Source organism: Agelaius phoeniceus, chromosome 3 (assembly GCF_051311805.1).
Source record: "Agelaius phoeniceus isolate bAgePho1 chromosome 3, bAgePho1.hap1, whole genome shotgun sequence".
NCBI lineage: Eukaryota > Metazoa > Chordata > Aves > Passeriformes > Icteridae > Agelaius > Agelaius phoeniceus.
The window spans coordinates 1,485,917-1,509,835 of NC_135267.1; the positions used below are offsets into that span (position 1 = coordinate 1,485,917).

At 54.0% G+C, this 23,919-nt stretch overlaps 1 protein-coding gene across 1 annotated transcript; it reads left to right on the forward strand.

The window, feature by feature from the left end:
• Positions 1–228: 228 nt before the first annotated feature.
• Positions 229–21,528, forward strand: LOC143693758 (uncharacterized). Its single transcript, XM_077176370.1, has 5 exons — positions 229–235; positions 2,666–3,295; positions 3,354–3,712; positions 3,844–4,196; positions 21,357–21,528. Exons 1-5 carry the CDS (start codon positions 229–231, stop codon positions 21,376–21,378), a joined length of 1,371 nt encoding a protein of 456 aa, XP_077032485.1. The 3' UTR covers positions 21,379–21,528.
• The last annotated feature ends 2,391 nt before the right edge of the window (positions 21,529–23,919 follow it).

Genomic DNA, 23,919 nt, shown 5'->3' on the forward strand with positions numbered 1-23,919 from the left:
GGTGTCAGGTTCTGGGTTCTGGGTCCCGGTGCTGGTTCTGGTGTCAGGTGCTGGGTTCTGGGTCCCCAGTGCTGGTTCTGGTGTCAGGTGCTGGGTTCTGGGCCCTGTTGCCACTGTTGGGTGCTGGTACCGGTGCTGGTTCCGATGCTGAGTGCCGGGTCCCGGTCCCGGTGCCACTGTTGGGTGTTGGGTGCTGTGTTTTGGGTCTCGGTTCCGCTGCCAGTCCCAATGTCAGGTACTGGGTTCTGGGTCCCGGTGCCGGTTCCGGTCCTGCTGTTGGGGGTCAAGTGCTGGGTCCCAGTGCCGGTTCAGGGTCCTGGTCCCAGGTCCCGGTGCCGGTGCCGGTTCCGGTGCTGCTGTTGGGTGTCAAGTGCTGGGTCCTGGTGCTGGGTCCGGTGTCAGGTTCTGAGTTCTGGCTCCTGGTGCTGCTGTCGGGTGCTGGGTTCTGGCTTCTGGAGCCGGTTCCAGCGCCAGGTGCTGGGTCCCAGTGCCGGTCCCAGTGCCACTGTTGGGTGCTGGTACTGGTGCTGGTTCCGATGCTGAGTGCCGGGTCCCAGTCCCAGTGCCACTGTTGGGTGTTGAGTGCTGTGTTTTGGGTCCCGGTTCCGCTGCCAGTCCCAGTGTCAGGTGCTGCGTTCTGGGTCCTGGTGCCGGTTCTGGTGTCAGGTACTGGGTTCTGGGTCCTGGTGTCGGTTCTGGTGTCAGGTGCTGGGTTCTGGGTCCTGGTGCCGGTTCTGGTGTCAGGTACTGGGTTCTGGGTCCTGGTGCCGCTGTCAGGTGCTGGGTTCTGGGTCCCGGTGCTGGTTCTGGTGTCAGGTGCTGGGTTCTGCTCCTGGTGCCACTGCGGGGTGCTGGGTGCTGGGTCCCGGTGCCGGTTCTGGTGCTGGGTACTGGGTTCTGCTCCTGGTGCCACTTCTGGGTGCTGGGTCCCGGTGCCGGTTCTGGTGTCAGGTGCTGGGTTCTGCTCCTGGTGCCACTGCTGGGTGCTGGGTTCTGGGTCCCGGTGCCGGTTCTGGTGTCAGGTGCTGGGTTCTGCTCCTGGTGCCAGTCCCGGTGCCACTGTTGGGTGTTGGATGCTGGGTTCTGGGTCCCAGTTCTGGTGCCTGGTGCTGGTCCCAGTGCCGGTCCCGGTGCCGGGTGCTGGGTTCTGGGTCCCGGTGCCGGTTCCAGTGCTGCTGTTGGGGGTCAAATGCCGGGTCCTGGTGCTGGTTCTGGGTTCTGGTCCCAGGTCCCGGTGCCGGTTCCGGTGCTGCTGTTGGGTGTCAAGTGCTGGGTCCTGGTGCTGGGTCAGGGTCCCAGTCCTGGGTTCTGGTGCCGCTGTCGGGCACTGGGTTCTGGGTCCCAGTGCCAGTGCTGGTTCCGGTACTGGGTTCTGGGTCCTGATGCCGCTGTTGGGTGCTGGGTTCTGGGTGCCAGTTCTGGTGTCAGGTGCTGGGTTCTGGCTCCTGGTGCTGCTGTTGGGTGCTGGGTTCTGGCTCCTGGAGCCGGTTCCAGTGCCAGGTGCTGGGTCCCGGTGCCAGTCCCAGTGCCACTGTTGGGTGCTGGTACCGGTGCTGGTTCCGATGCTGAGTGCCGGGTCCGGTCCTGGTGCCACTGTTGGGTGTTGGGTGCTGTGTTTTGGGTCCCAGTTCCGCTGCCAGTCCCAATGTCAGGTGCCAGGTCTCGGTCTTGGTTCTGGGTGCTGGGTTCTGGGTCCCGGTGCTGGTCCCAGTTCCAGTGCTGCTATCAGGTGCTGGGTTCTGGGTCCCAGTGCTGGTTCTGGTGTCAGGTGCTGGGTTCTGCTCCTGGTTCTGGTGTCAGGTGCTGGGTGCTGGTCCCAGTGCCAGTCCTGGTGCCGGGTGCTGGGTTCTTGGTCACGGTTCCGGTCCCGATTCCAGTGCCGGGTGCCGGTTCTTGGTCACGGTTCCGGTCCCGATTCCAGTGCCGGGTGCCAGTTCTTGGTCCCGGTTCCGGTCCCGATTCCAGTGCCGGGTGCCAGTTCTTGGTCCCGGTTCCGGTCCCGATTCCAGTGCCGGGTGCCGGTTCTTGGTCCCGGTTCTGGTCCCAACACCAGCATGGGGTGCTGGGTTCTGGGTCCTGGTGCTGGTTCCGGTTCTAGCGCTGGTGTTGGGTGCTACATCCCGGTGCCGGTTCTGGTTCCAGCGCCTCTGTCCGGTGCCGGTTGCTGGTTCCAGCACCGGTGCTGGGTTCTGGGTCCTGGTGCTGGTTCTGGTGTCCAGTGCTGGGTTCTGGGTCCCGGTGTCACTGTTGGGTGCTGGGTTCTGGGTCCTGGTCCCAGTTCTGGTGTCAGGTGCTGGGTTCTGGGTCCCGGTGTCACTGTTGGGTTCTGGGTCCTGGTCCCAGTTCTGGTGTCAGGTGCTGGGTTCTGGGTCCTGGTGTCACTGTTGGGTTCTGGGTCCTGGTGCCAGTTCTGATCCTGAGTGCCGGGTCCTGGTGCCACTGTTGGATGCTGGGTTCTGGGTCCTGGTGTCGGTTCTGGTGTCAGGTTCTGGGTCCTGTTGCCACTGTTGGGTGCTGGTACCGGTGCTGGTTCTGATGCTGAGTGCCGGGTCCCGGTCCCGGTGCCACTGTTGGGTGTTGGGTGCTGTGTTTTGGGTCTCAGTCCTGCTGCCAGTCCCGGTGTCAGGTGCTGGGTTCTGGGTCCACGTGCCGGTTCTGGTGTCAGGTACTGGGTTCTGGGTCCTGGTGCCGGTTCTGGTGTCAGGTGCTGGGTTCTGGGTCTCAGTTCCGGTGCCCGCTGCCAGTCCCGGTGTCAGGTTCTGGGTCCCGCTGCCGGTCCTGGTTCCGGTGCCAGTGTCGGTGCCAGTCCTGGTGTCAGGTGCCAGGTCCCGCCCCCGGTGCCGGGTGCTGGGTTCGGGGTCCTGGTGCCGGCTCCGGTGCTGCTGCTGGGTGTTGAGTGCCGGGTCCCGGTGCCGGTCCCGTGTCCCGGTGCCAGTTCCGTGTCCCGGTGCCGGTTCCGGTGTCGGGTCCCACCGCCGGTCCCAGTGCCACTGTCGGGTGCTGTGTTCCGTGTCCCGGTGCCGGTTCTGTGTCCCGGTGCCGGTTCCGGTCCCTCCTCTGCGCACCCGAGTCGGTCACAGCAGGAAGCGCCACCGGCGCTCGCTCGGGTCCTGGTCCCGGTCCCGGTTCCGGTTCTGGTGCCCCTGTCGGGTGCTGGGTTCTGGGTCCCGGTGCCAGTCCTGGTGCCGGTTCTGGTGCCGGCTCCTAGTCCAGGTCCCGGTCCCGGTGCCGCTGCCGGGTGCTGTGTCCCGGTCCCGGTGCCGGTCCCGTGTCCCGGTGCCGGTTCCGTGTCCCGGTGCCGGTTCCGGTGTCGGCTCCCGCCGTCGGTCCCAGTGCCACTGTCAGGTACTGAGTTCTGTGTCCTGGTGCCGGCTCCGTGTCCCGGTGCCCGTCCCGTGTCCCGGTGCCGGTTCCGGTCCCTCCTCTGCGCACCCGAGCCGGTCACAGCAGGAAGCGCCACCGGCGCTCGCTCGGGTCCTGGTCCCGGTCCTGGTGCCGGTTCTGGTGCCCCTGTCGGGTGCTGGGTTCTGGGTCCCGGTGCCAGTCCTGGTGCCGGTTCTGGTGCCGGCTCCTAGTCCAGGTCCCGGTCCCGGTGCCGCTGCCGGGTGCTGTGTCCCGGTCCCGGTGCCTGTCCCGTGTCCCGGTGCCGGTTCCGTGTCCCGGTGCCGGTTCCGGTCTCGGCTCCCGCCGCCGGTCCCAGTGGCACTGTCGGGTACTGAGTTCTGTGTCCCGGTGCCGGTCCCGTGTCCCGGTGCCGGTTCCGGTGCCACTGTCGGGTACTGAGTTCTGTGTCCCGGTGCCGGTTCCGGTCCCTCCTCTGCGCACCCGAGCCGGTCACAGCAGGAAGCGCCACGGGCGCTCGCTCGGGTCCTGGTCCTGGTCCCGGTGCCGGCTCCGTGTCCCGGTGCCGGTTCCGGTCGCTCCTCTGCGCACCCGAGCCGGTCACAGCAGGAAGCGCCACCGGCGCTCGCTCGGGTCCGTGTCCCGGTGCCTGCTCCGTGTCCCGGTGCCGGTCCCGTGTCCCGGTTCCGTGTCCCGGTGCCGGTTCCGGTCCCTCCTCTGCGCACCCGAGCCGGTCACAGCAGGAAGCGCCACCGGCGCTCGCTCCGCGCGGCGACAGCGGCGACGCCTCGGGGGCGCCAACAGCGGGGCCACCCCGGGGGCGACAGCGGCGACAGCGGGGCCACCACCACTCCGTAAGTGCCGCTGGCATCCCGGGAATCCCGCGCACCGGGAGTCCCGAACACCGGGAGTCCCGAACACCGGGAATTCCGAGCACCGGGAATTCCGCACACCGGGAATCCCGCGCACCGACCGGGAGGAGCCGCCGCTCACCTGGCGGAGGGCGGATCCCGGGAAAACTCATCCCGGAGAATTCCCCACGGCGGCGGGCGGGAATTTTGGGACCCGAGGGGCGGGAGGGGAACCCCTCGAAGTTGTCACCCGGGTGCCACCCGGGGCTTGGCGACAGCGCCCGGCCGGGGGAGGCGACACCGGGCGGGGACGGAGCCGAACCTCGCCGCGAGCCGCCGGTGGCGACTTCCTGGTGCCGGGAGGTGGCCCCGGGCCCCGCGGGGACCTTGGCGGTGACAGGAGGTGGCACCGGAGGGGCGGGAGGGGGGGTGGTGGCACCGAGGGGACACGAGGGGACACCGAGGGTGACAGGAGGGGGCAGGGAGGGGACGTTGGTGGCAGCGCCGCGCTCGGTTTCGTTTCCTCCGCGTCCCCGCGGTTGCGTCACGGGGAGCGCGGGGATGCGCGCCCGGGGCGGAGGGAGGTGACAGAGGGTTGGGGACAAGGGGGTGGCGATGTCACCAGGGACGCTTCGCCAGGTCTGGAAAGCGCGGGGGGGAATTTGGGGTGGGAAGGCCCGGACGGGGCGGGGGATTGGGCGCGATTGTGCCTGGTGTCCTTGTGGGGTTTGAGGGGACATTGGTGTCCCTTGGTGTCCCCCCGTGTCCCTCCATGTCCCTGGATGTCCCTTGATGTCCCTGGACGTCCCTGGATGTTCCTCGATGTCCCTGGATGTCCCTGGATGTCCCTCGATGTCCCTGGATGTCCCCCCATGTCCCTCGATGTTCCTTGATGTCCCTCCATGTCCCTCGATGTCCCTGGATGTCCCTTGATGTCCCTCGATGTCCCTGGATGTCCCTGGATGTCCCTGGATGTCCCTCGATGTCCCTTGATGTCCCTCGATGTCCCTCCATGTCCCTGGATGTCCCTCGATGTCCCTCGATGTCCCTCGATGTCCCTCCGTGTCCCTGGATGTCCCTTGATGTCCCTGGATGTCCCTGGATGTCCCTCGATGTCCCTGGATGTCCCTCCATGTCCCTGGATGTCCCTTTGATGTCCCTTTGATGTCCCTGGATGTCCCTGGATGTCCCTCCATGTCCCTTGATGTCCCTGGATGTCCCTGGATGTCCCTGGATGTCCCTGGATGTCCCCCCATGTCCCCCCATGTCCCTGGATGTCCCCCCATGTCCCTGGATGTCCCTGGATGTCCCTGGATGTCCCTCCATGTCCCTGGATGTCCCTCGATGTCCCTGGATGTCCCAGAATGTCCCTGGATGTCCCTGGATGTCCCCCCATGTCCCTGGATGTCCCTCGATGTCCCTGGATGTCCCAGAATGTCCCTGGATGTCCCTGGATGTCCCTGGATGTCCCTCGATGTCCCCCCATGTCCCTCGATGTCCCCCCATGTCCCTCGATGTCCCTGGATGTCCCTCGATGTCCCCCCATGTCCCTCGATGTCCCTGGATGTCCCCCCATGTCCCTGGATGTCCCTGGATGTCCCTCGATGTCCCCAGCTCTGGCCACGAGGGTGCTGCTGGGAATTCCCATTGGGATTTTCCATGGGATGCTCCCTGCGTCCCGTTCCCAGCCACGGGGACACTCTGGGGACACTCTGGGGACACTCTGGGGACATCCAGCCCCACCGTCCCCCTGCCACCCCCGTGCGAACGGGACCGGAAATGAGGAAAAATTGTGTGTGGGGGCAAAAAAACCAACCCCATAACTGGAACATTTCTGTCCCTAAAAAATCCCTAAAAATCAGCTGCTCCCGTCCCTGTTCTCGGGGCTGGATTTGGGGTCTTGGAATTCCCTGGGAGCCCAAACCCATCCAGGTTTCATTGGGATCGGGGCGGCCCCGGGTTCTGGGGGATGGGGAGGGACGGGGTGGGGGAGGCGGCCTGGGCCTGGCCTCTTGTGGCCACCTGGGGAGGGGACACGGCCCCGGAGTCACCCGGGGTTGTGCAAAGGATGTGGCTTCCTGCAGAGAGGCCCTGCGGGTGGGGAAAGAACAGAAAACCCCAAAAAAACCGCCCCAAAAGAAGCCCCAAATCCGGAGGTGAATAAAAAACCGTAAAAAAACCGGAGGTGAATTAAAAACCGTAAAAACCCGGAGGTGAAAAAAAATCCCAAAATCCAGAGGTGAATAAAAAACCCGAAAAAAACCCGGAGGTGAATAAAAACTCCAAAATCCGGAGGTGAATAAAAAACCACAAAATCTGGAGGTGAATAAAAATCCCAAAATCCGGAGGTGAAAAAAAATCCCAAAAGACGGAAGTGAATCAAAAATCCTAAAATCCGGAGGTGAATAAAATATCCCTAAATCCGGAGGTGAATAAAAAAACACCAAAATCCGGAGGTGAATAAAGAAACCCAAAATATGGAGGTGAATAAAAATCCCAAAATCCAGAGGTGAATCAAAAATCCCAAAATCCAGAGGTGAATAAAAATCTCAAAACCTGACGTAAATTAAAAAAACCCCAAATCCGGAGGTGAATAAAAAATCCCAAAATCCAGAGGTGAATAAAAAATCCCAAAATCCAGAGGTGAATAAAGAAACCCAAAATCTGGAGGTGAAAAAAAAAATCCCAAAATCCGGAGGTGAATAAAAAATCCCAAAACCCGGAGGTGAATAAAAATCCCAAAATCTGGAGGTGAATAAAAAACCCTAAAAAAACCTGAGGTGAATAAGAAATCCCAAAATCTGGAGGTGAATAAAAAATCCCAAAATCCAGAGGTGAATAAAAAATCCCAAAATCCGGAGGGGAATAAAAAAATCCCAAAATCCGGAAGTGAATAAAAATTCCTTAAAAACCCGGAGGTGAATAAAAATCCCAAAACCCGGAGGTGACTCAAAAACCCCAGAGAGTGAAAAGATCCCAAACTGGTTTGGGGTGAGAGGGAGCTTAAATCCCATCCTGGTCCCATCCCGATATTTCCATGATTCCAGGGTGATCCCACTTTTCCTTGGATATTCCAGCCCAGCCGGGAATTCCTCCCCAAAATCCCCAAATTCCCAAAATCCCCCAAATCCCCAAATCCCCAAATCCCCAAATCCCGACCCCCTGGCCATGGTGGGAGCCATTCCAGGCCCTTTTCCCAAATCCCTCCCTGGCTCTCCTGGATTGGATCCAGCCCCATCCCGATTATTTCTAGAGAAGGAATTTCGGGATCCAGGGATTTCACTGGAAATTCGGGACTCCAGGAAGGGTCTCCCTTCCCTTTTCCATCCCCAAATTCCATAAAAATCCCTCGGGACGGATCCTGAGTGTCCTTGATCCCAGAATCCCGGAATGGTTTGGGATGGGATCCATGGACCTTCAATCCCATCCCAGGGACACCTCCCACAATCCCAGGGTGCTCCAAATCCACCCTTGGACGCTCCCAGGGATCCAGGGATTCTCTGGGAATCCCAGCCCAGCCAGGAATCCCTTCCCAGGATCCCAGCATCCCAAGCTCCCCTTTCCCACTGGAAGCCATTCCCTGGCTCCTGCCCCTCCATCCTTCATCCCAAATCCCAAATCCCAGCTCTCCTTTCCCTCTGGAAAAGGCTCCAAGGATTCCCTGGATCCTCCCCTGATCCAGCTGCACATTCCCAGCTGCTCTCCCAGCCCTGGCGTTGGATCCAGCCCCATCCCAACTCCTCCTTGAGAAAAAATTTTGGGATCCAGGGGCTTCACTTGGAATCTCCAGGAAGGGTCTCCCTTCCCTTTTCCATCCCTGAATTCCATAAAAATCCCTCGGGATGGATCCTGAGTGTCCTTGATCCCAGAAATGGGGAAAAAATCCTAAATTCCATTAGAATTGAAAATGAAAAGGGAGAGAGGACATTAGAGGGAAAATCTCTGGGATGGTTTGGGATGGGATCCATGGACCTTCAATCCCATCCCAGGGACAATTCCCACCATCCCAGGGTGCTCCAAATCCACTCTTGGACACTGCCAGGGATTCTCTGGGAATTCCTTCCTGGGATTTGGATTGGGACGGGGATGGATCCTGAGCCTTTGGGATGGATCCTGAGCCTGGGATTGGGTTTGGGATGGATCCCGAGCCTTCCTTCCCAAATCCCACCATCCCAACCTCCCCTTTCCCAGGGAATTCCCTCCGTTCCCAGCCTGGCATTGGATCCATCCCCACCCCGACTCCTCCTTGAGAAGGAATTTCGGGATCCAGGGGTTTCAGTGGGAATTCAGGACTCCAGGAAGGGTCTCCCTTCCCTTTTCCATCCCTGAATCCCATAAAAATGCCCCAGAGAGATTCCAAATCTCCGTGATCCCAGAATCCCAGAATGGTTTGGGATGGGATCCATGAACCTCCAATCCCATCCCATCCCAATCCCAGGGTGCTCCAACCTTTCCTTGGACGCTCCCAGGGATTCTCTGGGAATCCCAGCCCAGCCAGGAATCCCTTCCCAGGATCCCAGCATCCCAAGCTCCCCTTTCCCACTGGAAGCCATTCCCTGGCTCCCTCCAGCCCTTGCCCCAATCCCAGCTCTCCTGGAGCCCCTTTGGGATGGGGAAGCGGCTCCAAGGATTCCCTGGATCCTTTCCCGATCCAGCTGCACATTCCCAGCTGCTCTCCCAGCCCCGGATCCCTTCCCCCGGCGGTTTAATCGTTAACCCGAACTCCTCCGGAGCCGGAATTCCAGGTTCCAGAGGCTCCTCCGGATGTGGAATTCCTCGTTGTTCCAGAGGCTCCTCCGGCCTCACCTTTGCTCCCTCCCGGCACCGCCCGACGCCAGCGGGGCCCGCCCGGGGCTCCCGCACCCAACCCGGGACAGCCCCGCGGCATTCCCGAAAACCTCGGGAACGGCAAAATCTGGGATCCCTTTGGATCCCAAAAATTGGGATCACCCCAGATCCTCGTCCCGGTTTTTATTTCTGGGAAGGGAGGGTTGGAGCCGTTTGGTTGTGGTGAAATTTTAAAGCAGATTTGGGATTTTTGTGGGGTTTTTTATCCCCTCTAAAAATCCCAAATCACGTGATTTGGGATCCCTTTGGATCTCAAAATTTGGGATTACCCCAGATCCTCATCCCAGTTTTTTTCTGGGAAAGAAGGGTTGGAGCAGTTTCACCTTTGGCTGGAATTTTAGGGCAGATTTGGGATTTTTGGGGTTTTTATCCCCTCTAAAAATCCCAAATCCCAAATCCCTTTGGATCCCAAAATTTGGGATCACCCCAGATCCTCATCCCAGTTTTTATTTCTGGGACGGGAGGGTTGGAGCTGTTTCACTTCTGGTTGCAATGAAATTTTTCGGCAGATTTGGGATTTTTGGGATTTTTTATCCCGATTTGGGATCACCCCAGATCCTCATTCCAGTTTTATTTCTGGGACGGGAGGGTTGGAGCTGTTTCACCTCTGCTTGCAGTGAAAATTTTCGGCAGATTTGGGATTTTGGGGTTTTTATCCCCTCTAAAAATCCCAAATCCCTTTGTATCCCAAAATTCGGGATCACCCCAGATCCTCATCCCAATTTTCATTTCTGGGACGGGAGGGTTGGAGCCGTTTGGTTGTGGTGAAATTTTTAAGCAGATTTGGGATTTTTGGGTTTTTTTAATCCCGATTTGGGATCCCTTTGGATCCCAAAATTTGGGATCACCCCAAATCCTCATCCCAGTTTTTATTTCTGGGAAAGGAGGGTTGGAGCCGTTTGGTTGTGGTGAAATTTTTAAGGCAGATTTGGGATTTTTGTGGGTTTTTTATCCCCTCTAAAAATCCCAAATCACGTGATTTGGGATCCCTTTGGATCTCAACATTTGGGATAATCCCGTATCCTCATCCCAGTTTTTATTTCTGGGAAGGGAGGGTTGGAGCTGTTTCACCTCTGGTTGGAATTTTAAGGCAGATTTGGGATTTTGGGGTTTTTATCCCCCCTAAAAATCCCAAATTGATCCCTTTGGATCCCAGAATTTGGGATCACCCCAGATCCTCGTCCCGGTTTTTATTTCTGGGAAGGGAGGGTTGGAGCCGTTTGGTTGTGGTGAAATTTTTAAGGCAGATTTGGGATTTTTGGGGGTTTTTTATCCCCTCTAAAAATCCCAAATCATGTGATTTGGGATCCTTTTGGATCCCAGAATTTGGGATTACCCCAGATCCTCATCCCGGTTTTTATTTCTGGGAAAGGAGGGTTGGAGCCGTTTCCTCTTTGGTTGCAGTGAAATTTTAAGGCAGATTTGGGATTTTGGGGTTTTTATCCCCTCTAAAAATCCCAAATCCCTTTCTGTCCCAAAATTTGGGATCACCCCAGATCCTCGTCTCAATTTTTATTTCTGGGACAGGAGGGTTGGAGCAGTTTCACCTCTGGTTGCAATGAAATTTTAAGGCAGATTTGGGATTTTGGGGGTTGTATCCCCTCTAAAAATCCCAAATCCCTTTGTATCCCAAAATTTGGGCTCACCCCAGATCCTCATCCCATTTTTTTTTCCCTGGGAAGGGAGGGTTGGAGCTGTTTGGTTGTGGTGACATTTTTAAGGCAGATTTGGGATTTTTGGGGTTTTTTTAATCCCGATTTGGGATCCCTTTGGATCCCAAAATTCGGGATCACCCCAGGTCCTCATCCCAATTTTTATTTCTGGGACGGGAGGGTTGGAGCTGTTTCACCTCTGGTTGCAATGAAATTTTAAGGTAGATTTGGGATTTTTTATCCCCTCTAAAAATCCCAAATCCCAAATCCCTTTGGATCCCAGAATTTGGGATTACCCCAGATCCTCATCCCAGTTTTTATTACTGGGACAGGAGGGTTGGAGCTGTTTCACCTTTGGTTGGAATTTGAAAGCAGATTTTGGATTTTTAGGTTTTTTTAATCCCCTCTAAAAATCCCAAATCACGTGATTTGGGATCCCTTTGTATCCCAAAATTCGGGATCACCCCAAATCCTCATCCCAGTTTTTATTTCTGGGAAGGGAGGGTTGGAGCCGTTTCACCTCTGGTTGCAATGAAATTTTTCAGCAGATTTGGGATTTTGGGGATTTTTTATCCTGATTTGGGATCACCCCAGATCCTCATCCCAGTTTTTATTACTGGGACAGGAGGGTTGGAGCTGTTTCACCTCTGGTTGCAGTGAAATTTTTCGGCAGATTTGGGATTTTTGTGGGTTTTTTATCCCCTCTAAAAATGCCAAATCCCAAATCCCTTTGGATCTTAAAATTTGGGATCACCCCAGATCCTCATCCCAGTTTTTTTCTGGGAAAGAAGGGTTGGAGCTGTTTCACCTTTGGCTGGAATTTTAAGGCAGATTTGGGATTTTGGGGGTTTTTATCCCCTCTAAAAATCCCAAATCCCTTTGGATCCCAGAATTTGGGGTCACCCTATATTCTCATCCCAGTTTTTTTCTGGGAAGGGAGGGTTGGAGCTGTTTCACCTCTGGTTGCGATGAAATTTTAGGGCAGATTTGGGATTTTTGGGGTTTTTTATCCCGATTTGGGATCACCCCAGGTCCTCATTCCAGTTTTATTTCTGGGAAGGGAGGGTTGGAACCGTTTCCCCTTTGGTTGCAGTGAAATTTTTCGGCAGATTTGGGATTTTGGGGTTTTTATCCCCCCTAAAAATCCCAAATTGATCCCTTTGGATCCCAAAATTTGGGATCACCTCAGATCCTCATTCCAGTTTTTATTTCTGGGAAGGGAGGGTTGGAGCCGTTTGGTTGTGGTGACATTTTTAAGGCAGATTTGGGATTTTTGTTTTTTTTTTTAATCCCAATTTGGGATCCCTTTGGATCCCAAAATTTGGGATCACCCCAGATCCTCATCCCAATTTTTATTTCTGGGAAGAGAGGGTTGGAGCTGTTTCCCCTTTGGTTGCAGCGAAATTTTAAGGCAGATTTGGGATTTTTGGGTTTTTATCCCCTCCAAAAATCCCAAATCCCTTTGGATCCCAGAATTCGGGGTCACCCCAGGTCCTCATCCCAGTTTTTATTTCTGGGAAGGGAAGCTTGGAGCTGTTTCACCTCTGGTTGCAATGAAATTTTTTTGACAGATTTGGGATTTTTGGGATTTTTTATCCCGATTTGGGATCACCCCAGATCCTCATCCCAATTTTTATTTCTGGGAAGGGAGGGTTGGAGCTGTTTCACCTTTGGTTGGAATTTGAAAGCAGATTTGGGATTTTTAGGTTTTTTTAATCCCCTCTAAAAATCCCAAATCGCAGGATTTGCGATCCCTTTGGATCCCAAAATTTGGGGTAATCCTGGATCCTCATCCCAATTTTTATTTCTGGGAAGGGAGGGTTGGAGCCGTTTCCCCTCTGGTTGCAGTGAAATTTTAAGGCAACTTTGGGATTTGGGATTTTTGGGGTTTTTTTCCCCTCTAAAAATCCCAAATCCCTTTGGATCCCAAAATTTGGGATCACCCCAGATCCTCATCCCAGTTTTTATTTCTGGGAAGGGAGGGTTGGAGCCGTTTCTCCTTTGGTTGCAGTGAAATTTTAAGGCAGATTTGGGATTTTTGGGGTTTTTTTATCCCAATTTGGGATCCCTTTGGATCCCAAAATTTTGGACTACCCCAGATCCTCATCCCAATTTTATTTCTGGGAAGGGAGGGTTGGAGCTGTTTCACCTCTAGTTGGAATTTTAAAGCAGATTTGGGATTTTTGGGGGTTTTATCCCCTCTAAAAATCCCAAATCCCAAATCCCTTTGGATCCCAAATTTCGGGATCACCCCAGATGCTCATCCCAGTTTTTATTTCTGGGAAAGGAGGGTTGGAGCCGTTTGGTTGTGGTGAAATTTTTAAGGCGGATTTGGGATTTTTGGGGGTTTTTTAATCCCGATTTGGGATCCCTTTGGATCCCAAAATTTGGGGTCACCCCAGGTCCTCATCCCAGTTTTTATTTCTGGGACGGGAGGGTTGGAGCAGTTTCACCTCTGGTTGCAATGAGATTTTTCAGCAGATTTGGGATTTTTGGGATTTTTTATCCTGATTTGGGATCACCCCAGGTCCTCATCCCAATTTTTATTTCTGGGACGGGAGGGTTGGAGCTGTTTCACCTTTGGTTGGAATTTGAAAGCAGATTTGGGATTTTTTGGGTTTTTATCCCCTCTAAAAACCCCAAATCCTTTTGGATCCCAGAATTCGGGATCACCCGAGGTCCTCATCCCAGTTTTTATTTCTGGGAAGGGAGGGTTGGAGCCGTTTGGTTGTGGTGAAATTTTTAAGCAGATTTGGGATTTTTGGGGGTTTTTTAATCTCGATTTGGGATCCCTTTGGATCCCAAAATTTGGGATCACCCCAGATCCTCATCCCAGTTTTTATTTCTGGGAAGAGAGGGTTGGAGCTGTTTCACCTCTGCTTGCAGTGAAAATTTTCGGCAGATTTGGGATTTTTGCGGTTTTTATCCCCTCTAAAAATCCCAAATCCCTTTGGATCTCAAAATTTGGGATCACCCCAGATCCTCATCCCAGTTTTTTTCTGGGACGGGAGGGTTGGAGCCATTTGGTTGTGGTGAAATTTTTTGGCAGATTTGGGATTTTTGGGGTTTTTATCCCCTCTAAAAATCCCAAATCCCTTTGGATCCCAAAATTCGGGATCACCCGAGATCCTCATCCCAATTTTTATTTCTGGGAAAGGAGGCTTGGAGCCGTTTGGTTGTGGTGAAATTTTAAAGCAGATTTGGGATTTTTGGGGGTTTTTTTTAATCCCAATTTGGGATCCCTTTGGATCTTAAAATTTGGGATCACCCCAGATCCTCATCCCAGTTTTTATTACTGGGAAAGGGCGGTTGGAGCCGTTTCACCTCTGGTTGCAATGAAATTTTTCAGCAGATTTGGGATTTTTGGGATTTTTTATCCTGATTTGGGATCCCTTTGGATCCCAAAATTTTGGACTACCCCAGATCCTCAACCCAGTTTTTATTTCTGGGACGGGAGGGTTGGAGCAGTTTCACCTCTGCTTGCAGTGAAAATTTTCGGCAGATTTGGGATTTTTGGGGTTTGTATCCCCTCTAAAAATCCCAAATCCCTTTGGATCTCAAAATTCGGGATCACCCCAGGTCCTCATCCCAGTTTTTTTTCTGGGAAAGGAGGGCTTGAGCTGTTTCACCTTTGGCTGGAATTTTAAGGCAGATTTGGGATTTTTGGGGTTTTTATCCCCTCTAAAAATCCCAAATCCCAAATCCCTTTGAATCTTAAAATTCAGGATCACCCCAGATCCTCATCCCAGTTTTTATTTCCGGGATGGGAGGGTTGGAGCTGTTTCACCTCTGGTTGCAATGAAATTTTTCGGCAGATTTGGGATTTTTGGGATTTTTTATCCCGATTTGGGATCACCCCAGGTCCTCATCCCAGTTTTTATTTCTGGGAAGGGAGGGTTGGTGCTGTTTCACCTCTGGTTGGAATTTTAAGGCAGATTTGGGATTTTTGTGGGTTTTTATCCCCTCTAAAAATCCCAAATCCCTTTGTATCCCAAAATTTGCGATCACCCCAAATCCTCATCCCAATTTTTATTTCTGGGAAAGGAGGGTTGGAGCCGTTTCGTTGTGGTGAAATTTTTAAGGCAGATTTGGGATTTTTGTGGGTTTTTTATCCCCTCTAAAAATCCCAAATCATGGGATTTGGGATCCCTTTGGATCTCAAAATTTGGGATTACCCCAGATCCTCATCCCAATTTTTTTTTCTGGGAAGTGAGGGTTGGAGCTGTTTCACCTCTGGTTGCAGTGAAATTTTTCGGCAGATTTGGGATTTTGGGGATTTTTTATCCCGATTTGGGATCACCCCAGGTCCTCATCCCAATTTTTATTTCTGGGACGGGAGGGTTGGAGCCGTTTCCCCTCTGGTTGCAGTGAAATTTTTCGGCAGATTTGGGATTTTTGGGGTTTTTATCCCCTCTAAAAATCCCAAATCCCAAATCCCTTTGGATCCCAAAATTCGGGATCACCCCAGATCCTCATCCCAATTTCTTTTTTATTTTTGGGAAGGGAGCGTTGGAGCCGTTTCCCCTTTGGCTGCGGTGACATTTTTAAGCAGATTTTGGATTTCTGGGGGTTTTTTGTCCCCTCTAAAAATGAAGGCGATAATTGGTCTGAGTCAAGGTGGGAGTGGGGTCACTCTGGAGGTGACACTGTGGAGGTGACAGGGACATGGAGGTGTTGCTGTGGAGGTGACAGGGACATGGAGGTGTCACCATGAAGGTGACAAGAATATGGAGGTGTCACTCTGGAGGTGACAGGGACACGGAGGTGTCATCATGAAGGTGACAAGGACATGGAGATGTCACCATGGAGGTGACGTGGATATGGAGGTGTCACTCTGGGGATGACAGGGACATGGAAGTGTCACTGTGAAGGTGACAAGGATATGAAGATGTCACCATGGAGGTGACAGGGACATGGAGGTGTCACTGTTGTGGTGACGAGGACATGGAGGTGTCACTGTGAAGGTGACAAGGACATGGAGGTGTCACCGTGGAGATGACAGGGACATGGTACTGTCACTCTGGGGATGACAGGGACACAGAGCTGTCACCATGGAGGTGACAAGGACATGGAGGTGTCACTGTGGAGGTGACAGGGACATGAAGGTGACACCATGGAGGTGACAGGGACATGGAGGTGTTGCTGTGGAGATGACACAGAGACAGAGATTTCACTGTGAAGGTGACAAGGATATGAAGATGTCACCATGGAGGTGACAGGGACATGGAGGTGTCGCTGTTGTGGTGACGAGGACAGGGAGGTGTCACCATAAAGGTGACAAGGACATGGAGGTGTCACTGTGGAGGTGACAGGGACATGGTACTGTCACTCTGGGGATGACAGGGACATGGAAGTGTCACCGTGGAAGGGACAGGGACATGAAGGTGTCACCACGGAGGTGACAGGGACATGGAAGTGTCACTCTGGAGATGACAGGGACATGAATGTGTCATCATGGAGGTGACAGGGACATGGAGGTGTTGCTGTGGTGGTGACAGGGACATGGAGGTGTCACCATGAAGGTGACAGGGACATGGAGGTGACACTGTGGTGGTGACAGGGACATGAAGGTGTCATCTTGAGGGTGACAAGGATATGGAGGTGTCACCGTGGAGATGACAGGGACATGGAGGTGTCACTGTGGAGGTGACAGGGACATGGAGGTGACACTGGCAGTGGCAATGGCTCTGGAGGTGACAGGGACATGGAGATGTTCCTCTGGAAGTGCTGGGGACACCGAGGGGTTCTGGAGGTGACAAGGACACGGAGATGTTGCTCTGGAGGTGACAAGGACACAGGGGTTGTTTTGGAGGTGACAAAGACAGAGAGGTTCAGAGGTGACAAGGACACAAATGTGTTGCTCTGGAGGTGACAAGGACATGGAGGTGTCATCATGAAGGTGACAAGGATATGGAGATGTCACTGTGGAGATGGCAAGGACATGGAGGTGTCACCATGAAGGTGACAAGGACATGGAGGTGTTGCTGTGGAGATGACAGGGACATGGTACTGTCACTCTGGGGGTGACAGGGACATGGAAGTGTCACCGTGGAAGTGACAAGGACATGGAGGTGTCATCATGAAGGTGACAAGGATATGGAGATGTCACTGTGGAGGTGACAGGGACATGGTACTGTCACTCTGGGGATGACAGGGACATGGAATTGTCACCGTGGAAGGGACAGGGACATGAAGGTGTCACCACGGAGGTGACAGGGACATGGAAGTGTCACTCTGGAGATGACAGGGACATGAATGTGTCATCATGGAGGTGACAAGGACATGGAGGTGTCACCATGAAGGTGACAGGGACATGGAGGTGTTGCTGTGGTGGTGACAAGGATTTGGAGGTGTCACTGTGGAGGTGGCAGGGACTTGGAGGTGACACTGGCAGTGGCAATGGCCCAGGTGTTGGCAATGGCTCGGGAGGTGACAGGGACATGGAGATGTTCCTCTGGAAGTGACAAGGACACAGGTGTCACTCTGGAGGTGATGTTGGGGACACAGATTTTGCTGTGCAGGTGACAAGGACAGAGATAGAGCTCTGGAGGTGACAGGGACATGGAGGTGTCCCTAAAGGGGTGTTGGGGACACGGACATGTCACTGTGGAGGTGACAGGGACATGGAGATGTCCCTGAGGAGGTGTTGGGGACACAGAGATGGCTCTGGAGGTGACAGGGACACAGAGGTGTCACTGTGGAGGTGACAGGGACACGGAGGGGTCGCTGTGGAGGTGACAGGGACACAGAGGTGTCACTCTGGAGGTGACAGGGACGCGGAGGGGTCGCTGTGGAGGTGACAGGGACATGGACGTGTCCCTGAGGAGGTGTTGGGGACACAGAGGTGTCACTGTGGAGGTGACAGGGACACAGAGGGGTCGCTGTGGAGGTGACAGGGACACAGAGGGGTCGCTGTGGAGGTGACAGGGACACGGAGGGGTCGCTGTGGAGGTGTTGGGGACACAGAGGTGTCACTGTGGAGGTGACAGGGACATGGAGGTGTCACTGTGGAGGTGACAGGGACACGGAGGGGTCGCTGTGGAGGTGACAGGGACACGGAGATGTCACTCTGGAGGTGACAGGAACATGGAGATGTCCCTGAGGAGGTGTTGGGGACACAGAGATGTCACTCTGGAGGTGTTGGGGACACGGAGGGGTTGCTGTGGAGGTGTTGGGGACATGGAGGGGTCGCTGTGGAGGTGACAGGGACATGGAGGGGTCGCTGTGGAGGTGACAGGGACATGGAAGTGGCTCTGGAGGTGACAGGGGCACGGGCATTGCTCTGGGCAGGGTGGGGACATCATTGTCACTTGCCCCCTTTTCACCCTTTCCCATTTTTCCTGTTTACCTTTTCCCCATTTCCCTTTTCCCCTTTTCCCATTTCTCCCTTTTTCCCCATTTCCCCTTTTCTCCCTTTTCCCTCTTTTTTCCTTTTCCCCCTTTTCCCCCTTTTCCCCCTTTTCCCCTTCCCCCTTTCCCTTCATTTTCCCTTCCTTTTCCCTTTTCCCCCTTTCCCCCTTTTCTCCTTTTCCCTCTTTTTTCCTTTTCCCTCTTTTCCCCCTTTCCCCCCTTTTCTCCTTTTCCCCCTTTTCCCCCTTTCCCCCATTTCCCCCATTTCCCCTTTCCCATTTCTGCTTTTCCCCTTTTCCCCCTTTTCTCTTCCATTTCCCCTTCCTTTCCCCTTCCATTCCCCTTTCCCCTCATTTTTCCCCCATTTCCCCTTTTTTCCCTTCCCCCCTCTTCCCCTTTTCCCTTTCCCCCTTTACCCCTTCCCATTTTCCTTCCTTTTTCCTTCCTTTTTCCTTTTCCCCCTTTCCCCCCTTTTCTCCTTTTCCCCCTTTTCCCCTTCCCCCTTTCCCTTCATTTTCCCTTCCTTTTCCCTTTTCCCCCTTTTCCCCCTTTTCCCCCTTTTCCCCCTTTTCCCCCTTTTCCCCCTTTTCCCCCTTTTCCCCCATTTCCCCTTTCCCATTTCCCCTTTTCTCCTTTTCCCCCTTTCCCCCATTTCCCCTTTTCCCCTTTTTCCCCTTTTCTCTTCCATTTCCCCTTCCCCCTTTCCCCTTCCTTTCCCCTTTCTTTCCCCTTCCCTTTTTCCCTTTCCCCTTTTCCCCTTTTTCCCTCATTTTCCCTTTTTTTCCCTTTCCCCTTTTTCTCCTTTTCCCCCTTTCCCCCATTTCCTCTTTTCTCCCTTTTCCCTCTTTTTTCCTTTCCCTCTTTTCCCCTTTCCCCCCCTTTCCCCCCCTTTTCCCCCCCTTTTCCCCCTTTCCCACTTTTCCCTCTTTTTTCCTTTTCCCTCTTTTCCCCTTCCCCCGCCTTTTCTCCTTTTCCCCCTTTCCCCCCTTTTCCCCTTCCCCCTTTCCCTTCATTTTTCCTTCCTTTTCCCTTTTCCCCCTTTTCCCCCTTTTCCCCCTTTTCCCCCTTTTCCCCCTTTCCCCCGTTTCCCCTTTCCCCATTTCCCCTTTTCCCCTTTTTCCCCTTTTCTCTTCCATTTCCCCTTCCTTTCCCCTTTCCCCCTTCCATTTCCCCTTTTCACCTTTCCCCTTTCCCCCTCTTTTTCCCCTTTCCCCTTTTTCCCCCTTTTCTCTTCCATTTCCCCTTCCCCCTTTCCCCTTCCTTTCCCCTTCCTTTCCCCTTCCATTTCCCCTTTCCCCTCATTTTTCCCCCATTTTCCCTTTTTTCCCTTTTCCCCCTCTTCCCCTTTTCCCTTTCCCCCTTTACCACTTCCCATTTTCCTTCCTTTTCCCTTTTCCCCCTTTTTTCCCTCCTTTTCCCTCTTTTCCCCCTTTCCCCCAATTCCCCTTTTCTCCCTTTCCCCCTTTTCCCAATTTCCATTTCCCCTTCCCCCTTTTCCCCCCTTTCCCTTTCCCCAACCCAATTCCCTTCCTTAACCCTCTTTCCCCCTTTCCCCCTCTTAACCCCCTTTTCCCCTTTCCCCATTTCCCAATTCCCCTTTCCCCATTCTCTTCCAATCCCCAACCCCTAACCCTTCCATTTCCCAATTTTCCCTTTTTTCCCTTTCCCCCCTCTTCCCCTTTTGCCTTCCCCCTTTACCCCTTCCCATTTTCCTTCCTTTTCCCCCTTTTCCCCTCTTTTCCCCCTTTCCCCCAATTCCCCTTTTCTCCGTTTTCCCCCTTTATCCCCTTCATTTTCCCTTCCTTTTCCCTTTTCCCCCCTTTCCCTCTTCCCCCTTTTCCCCCTTTCCCCCTTTCCCCCATTTCCCCCCCTTTTCCCCTTTCCCATTACTGCTTTTCCCCTTTTTCCCCTTTTCTCTTCCATTTCCCCTTCCCCCTTTCCCCTTCTTTCCCTTTCCATTTCCCCTTTCCCCTCATTTTCCCCCATTTCCCCTTTTTTCCCTTTCCCCCCTCTTCCCCTTTTCCCTTTCCCCCTTTACCCCTTCCCATTTTCCTTCCTTTTCCCCCTTTTCCTTCCTTTTCCCCCTTTTCCCTCTTTTCCCCCTTTCCCCCATTTCCCCTTTTCTCCCTTTTCCCCTTCCCCCTTTTCCCCTTCCCATTTTCTTTCCTTTTCCCTTTTCCCCCTTTTCCCCCTTTTCCCCCCTTTCCCCTTTTCCCCCTTTCCCATTTCCCCTTTTCCCCTTTTTCCCCTTTTCTCTTCCATTTCCCCTTCCTTTCCCCTTTCCCCTTTCCCCCTTCCATTTCCCCTTTTCCCTTTTCCCCTTTCCCCCTCTTTTTCCCCTTTCCCCTTTTCCCCCTTTTCTCTTCCATTTCCCCTTCCCCCTTTCCCCTTCCTTTCCCCTTCCATTTCCCCTTTCCCCTCATTTTTCCCCCATTTTCCCCTTCCCATTTTCTTTCCTTTTCCCTTTTCCCCCTTTTCCCCCTTTTCCCCCCTTTTCCCCCTTTTCCCCCCCTTTTCTCCTTTTCCCCCTTTCCCCCATTTCCCCCCTTTTCCCCTTTCCCATTTCCCCTTTTTCCCCTTTTCTCTTCCATTTCCCCTTCCCCCTTTCCCCTTCCTTTCCCCTTTCTTTCCCCTTCCCTTTTTCCCTCATTTTCCCTTTTTTTCCCTTTCCCCTTTTTCTCCTTTTCCCCCTTTCCCCCATTTCCTCTTTTCTCTCTTTTCCCTCTTTTTTCCTTTTCCCTCTTTTCCCCTTTCCCCCCTTTTCTCCTTTTCCCCCTTTCCCACTTTTCCCTTTTCCCCCATTCCCTCTTTTCTCTCTTTTCCCTCTTTTTTCCTTTTCCCTCTTTTCCCCTTCCCCCCCCTTTTCTCCTTTTCCCCCTTTCCCCCATTTCCCCCCTTTTCCCCTTTCCCATTTCTGCTTTTCCCCTTTTTCCCCTTTTCTCTTCCATTTCCCCTTCCCCCTTTCCCCTTCCTTTCCCCTTCCCTTCCCCCTTCCATTTCCCCTTTTTCCCCTTTTTCCCCTTTTTCCCCCATTTTCCCTTTTTCCCCTTTTTCCCCTTTTTCCCCTTTTTCCCCTTTCCCCTTTTCCCCCTTTTTCCCCTTTTCCCTCTTTTCCCTCTTTTCCCCCCTTTCCCCTTCCTTTCCCGCCTTTCCCCCTTCCATTTCCCCTTCCTTTCCCCTTCCTTCCCCCTTCCCCCTTCCCCCTTTCCCCCCTCATTTCCCCCCATTTCCCCCCTCATTTCCCCCCATTTCCCCCCCATTTCCCCCCCATTTCCCCCTCCCCATTTCTCACCATGCCGCCCCCTCCCGGCAGGGCAGGGATGTTCCTCCCCTGAGGCCCCGCCCGGGGCTGCTCTCCTGAGGCCGCCCACGCTCCCCGAGCCCCCGGCCGGCCCCGCAGCGCCTCCGCCCGCAGCCTCCCCGGCGCCCTCGAGGCCATGGACGCGCCGGATCCCGATCCCCACCGGGATCCACCCCGGGATCCACCCCGGGATCCCCACCGGGATCCCCACCACCACCACCAGGAGGAGGAGGAGGAGGAAGGGGAGGAGGAAGGGGAGGAGGAGGAGACGCACATCCTCAAGGTTTGCTTCTACAGCAACAGCTTCAACCTGGGCAAGAACTTCAAGCTGGTCAAGTGCTCCGTGGGCACCGAGATACGGGTAAGGGGGGAAAGGGCAGGGGTTTGGGGTGGGAAATTCGGGAATTCGGGGTTTGGATTGGGAATTCGGGGTGTAAAATGGGAATTTGGGGCAGAAATTGGGAATTTGGGGTTGGGATTGGGGATTCAGGTTAGGGTTGGGAATTTGGGGTTGGGATTGGGAATTTGGGGCTGGGGATTAGGAATTTGGGGTTTGGATTGGGAATTCAGGGCTGGGATTCAGAATTTGGGGCAGAAATTGGGAATTTGGGGTGTAAAATGGGAATTCAGGGCTGGGATTGGGAATTTGGGGTTTGGATTGGGAATTGGGGCTGGGAGTGGGAATTTGGGGTTGGGGTTGGGAAATTCAGGGCTGGAATTGGGAATTTGGGGCAAAAATTGGGAATTTGGGGTGTAAAATGGGAATTCAGGGCTGGGATTGGGAATTCGGGGCACAAAATGGGAATTTGGGGTTGGGGTTGGGAATCCGGGCCTGGGATTGGGGATTCGGGGTTGGGATTGGGAATTCGGGGTTGGGATTGGGAATTCAGGCCAGAAATTTGGAATTTGGGGCAAGGGTTGGGAATTTGGGACTGGGAATTAGGAATTTGGAATTTGGGGTTTGGATTGGGAATTTGGGGCAGGAATTTGGGAATTCGGGGTTGGGGTTGGGAATTCAGGGCTGGAATTGGGAATTTGAGGCAAAAATTGGGAATTTGGGGTGTAAAATGGGAATCCAGGGCTGGGATTGGGAATTCGGGGCACAAAATGGAATTCGGGGTTGGGATTGGGAATTCAGGGCAGAAATTGGGAATTTGGGGTTGGGATTGGGAATTTGGGGCAGAAATTGGGAATTTGGGGTTGGGATTGAGAATTCAGGGCTGGAATTGGGAATTTGGGGCAAAAATTGGGAATTTGGGGTGTAAAATGGGAATTCAGGGCTGGGATTGGGAATTCGGGACTGGGAATAGGAAATTTGGGGATGGGAATTGGGAATTCGGGGTCGGGGATTGGGCATTCGGGGCACAAAATGGGAATTCGGGGTTGGGATTGGGAATTCGGGGCAGAAATTGGGAATTTGAGACTGGGAATAGGAAATTTGGGGGTGGGAATTGGGAATTCGGGGTTGGGATTGGGAATTTGGGGCTGGGAGTGGGAACTTGGGGCTGGGATTGGGAATTCGGGGTTGGGATTGGGAATTTGGGGCAGAAATTGGGAATTTGGGGGTGGGAATTGGGAATTTGGGTTTTGGATTTGGAATCTGGGGCTGGGATTGGGAATTTGGGGCAGAAATTGGGAATTTGGGGGTGGGAATTCGGGGTTTGGATTGGGAATTCGGGGCTGGGAACTGGGAATTTGGGGCAGAAATTTGGAACTCGGGGCTGGGACTGGGAATCCGGGGCTGGGATTGGGAATTTGGGGTTGGGATTGGGAAATTTGGGGCTGGGATTGGGAATTTGGGGCACGAATTGGAAATTCGGGGCTGGGGTTGGGAATCTGGATTTGGGGTTGGAAATGTGGGGCTGAGATTGGGAATTTGAGGTTGGGATTGGGGATTTTGGGGCTGGGATTGAGAATTCGGGGCTGAGATTGGGAATTCTGGGCTGGGATTGGTTGGAGCCGCTTCCCCATCCCAAAGGGGCTCCAGGAGAGCTGGGATTTGGGATGAAGGATGGAGGGAGCCAGGGAATGGCTTCCAGTGGGAAAGGGGAGCTTGGGATGCTGGGATCCTGGGAAGGGATTCCCGGCTGGGCTGGGATTGATCCCGCTTTTTTCCCCCAGGAGTTGATCCTGTGGGATCCCCACTCACCAGATCCCTGGGGTTTTTTTCCCCTCAGGAGTTGATCCCTGGTTTCCCCCCCCCCCTGCCCCAGAAGTTGATCCCTCCTCACCAGATCCCTGTTTTCATCCATCTCCCCAGGAGCTGATCCCTGTTTTTATCCCATCCATCTCCCCAGGAGTTGATCCCTGTTTTTCCCCATCTCCCCAGGAGCTGATCCCTATTTTTATCCCTCTCCCCAGGAATTGATCCCTCCTCACCAGATCCCTGTTTTTATCCCCTCTCCCCAGGAATTGATCCCCGTTTTTCCCCCCCTCCCAGGAGTGGATCCCTCCTCACCAAATCCCTGTTTTCCCCCCACAGGAATTGATCCCTCCTCCTCACCAGATCCCTGTTTTCATCCATCTCCCCAGGAGTTGATCCCTCCTCACCAGATCCCTGGTGTTTCCCCCCCTG

What these genes read in the sequence shown, in the direction of transcription:
- LOC143693758 (XM_077176370.1), top strand. An exon ending in GGTGCCGGTTCCGTGTCCCG is followed by an intron (nt 3,296 to 3,353) that starts GTGCCGGTTCCG and finishes TCAGGTACTGAG; the next exon opens with TTCTGTGTCCTGGTGCCGGC. An exon ending in GGTCCCAGTGGCACTGTCGG is followed by an intron (nt 3,713 to 3,843) that starts GTACTGAGTTCT and finishes CGGTCACAGCAG; the next exon opens with GAAGCGCCACGGGCGCTCGC.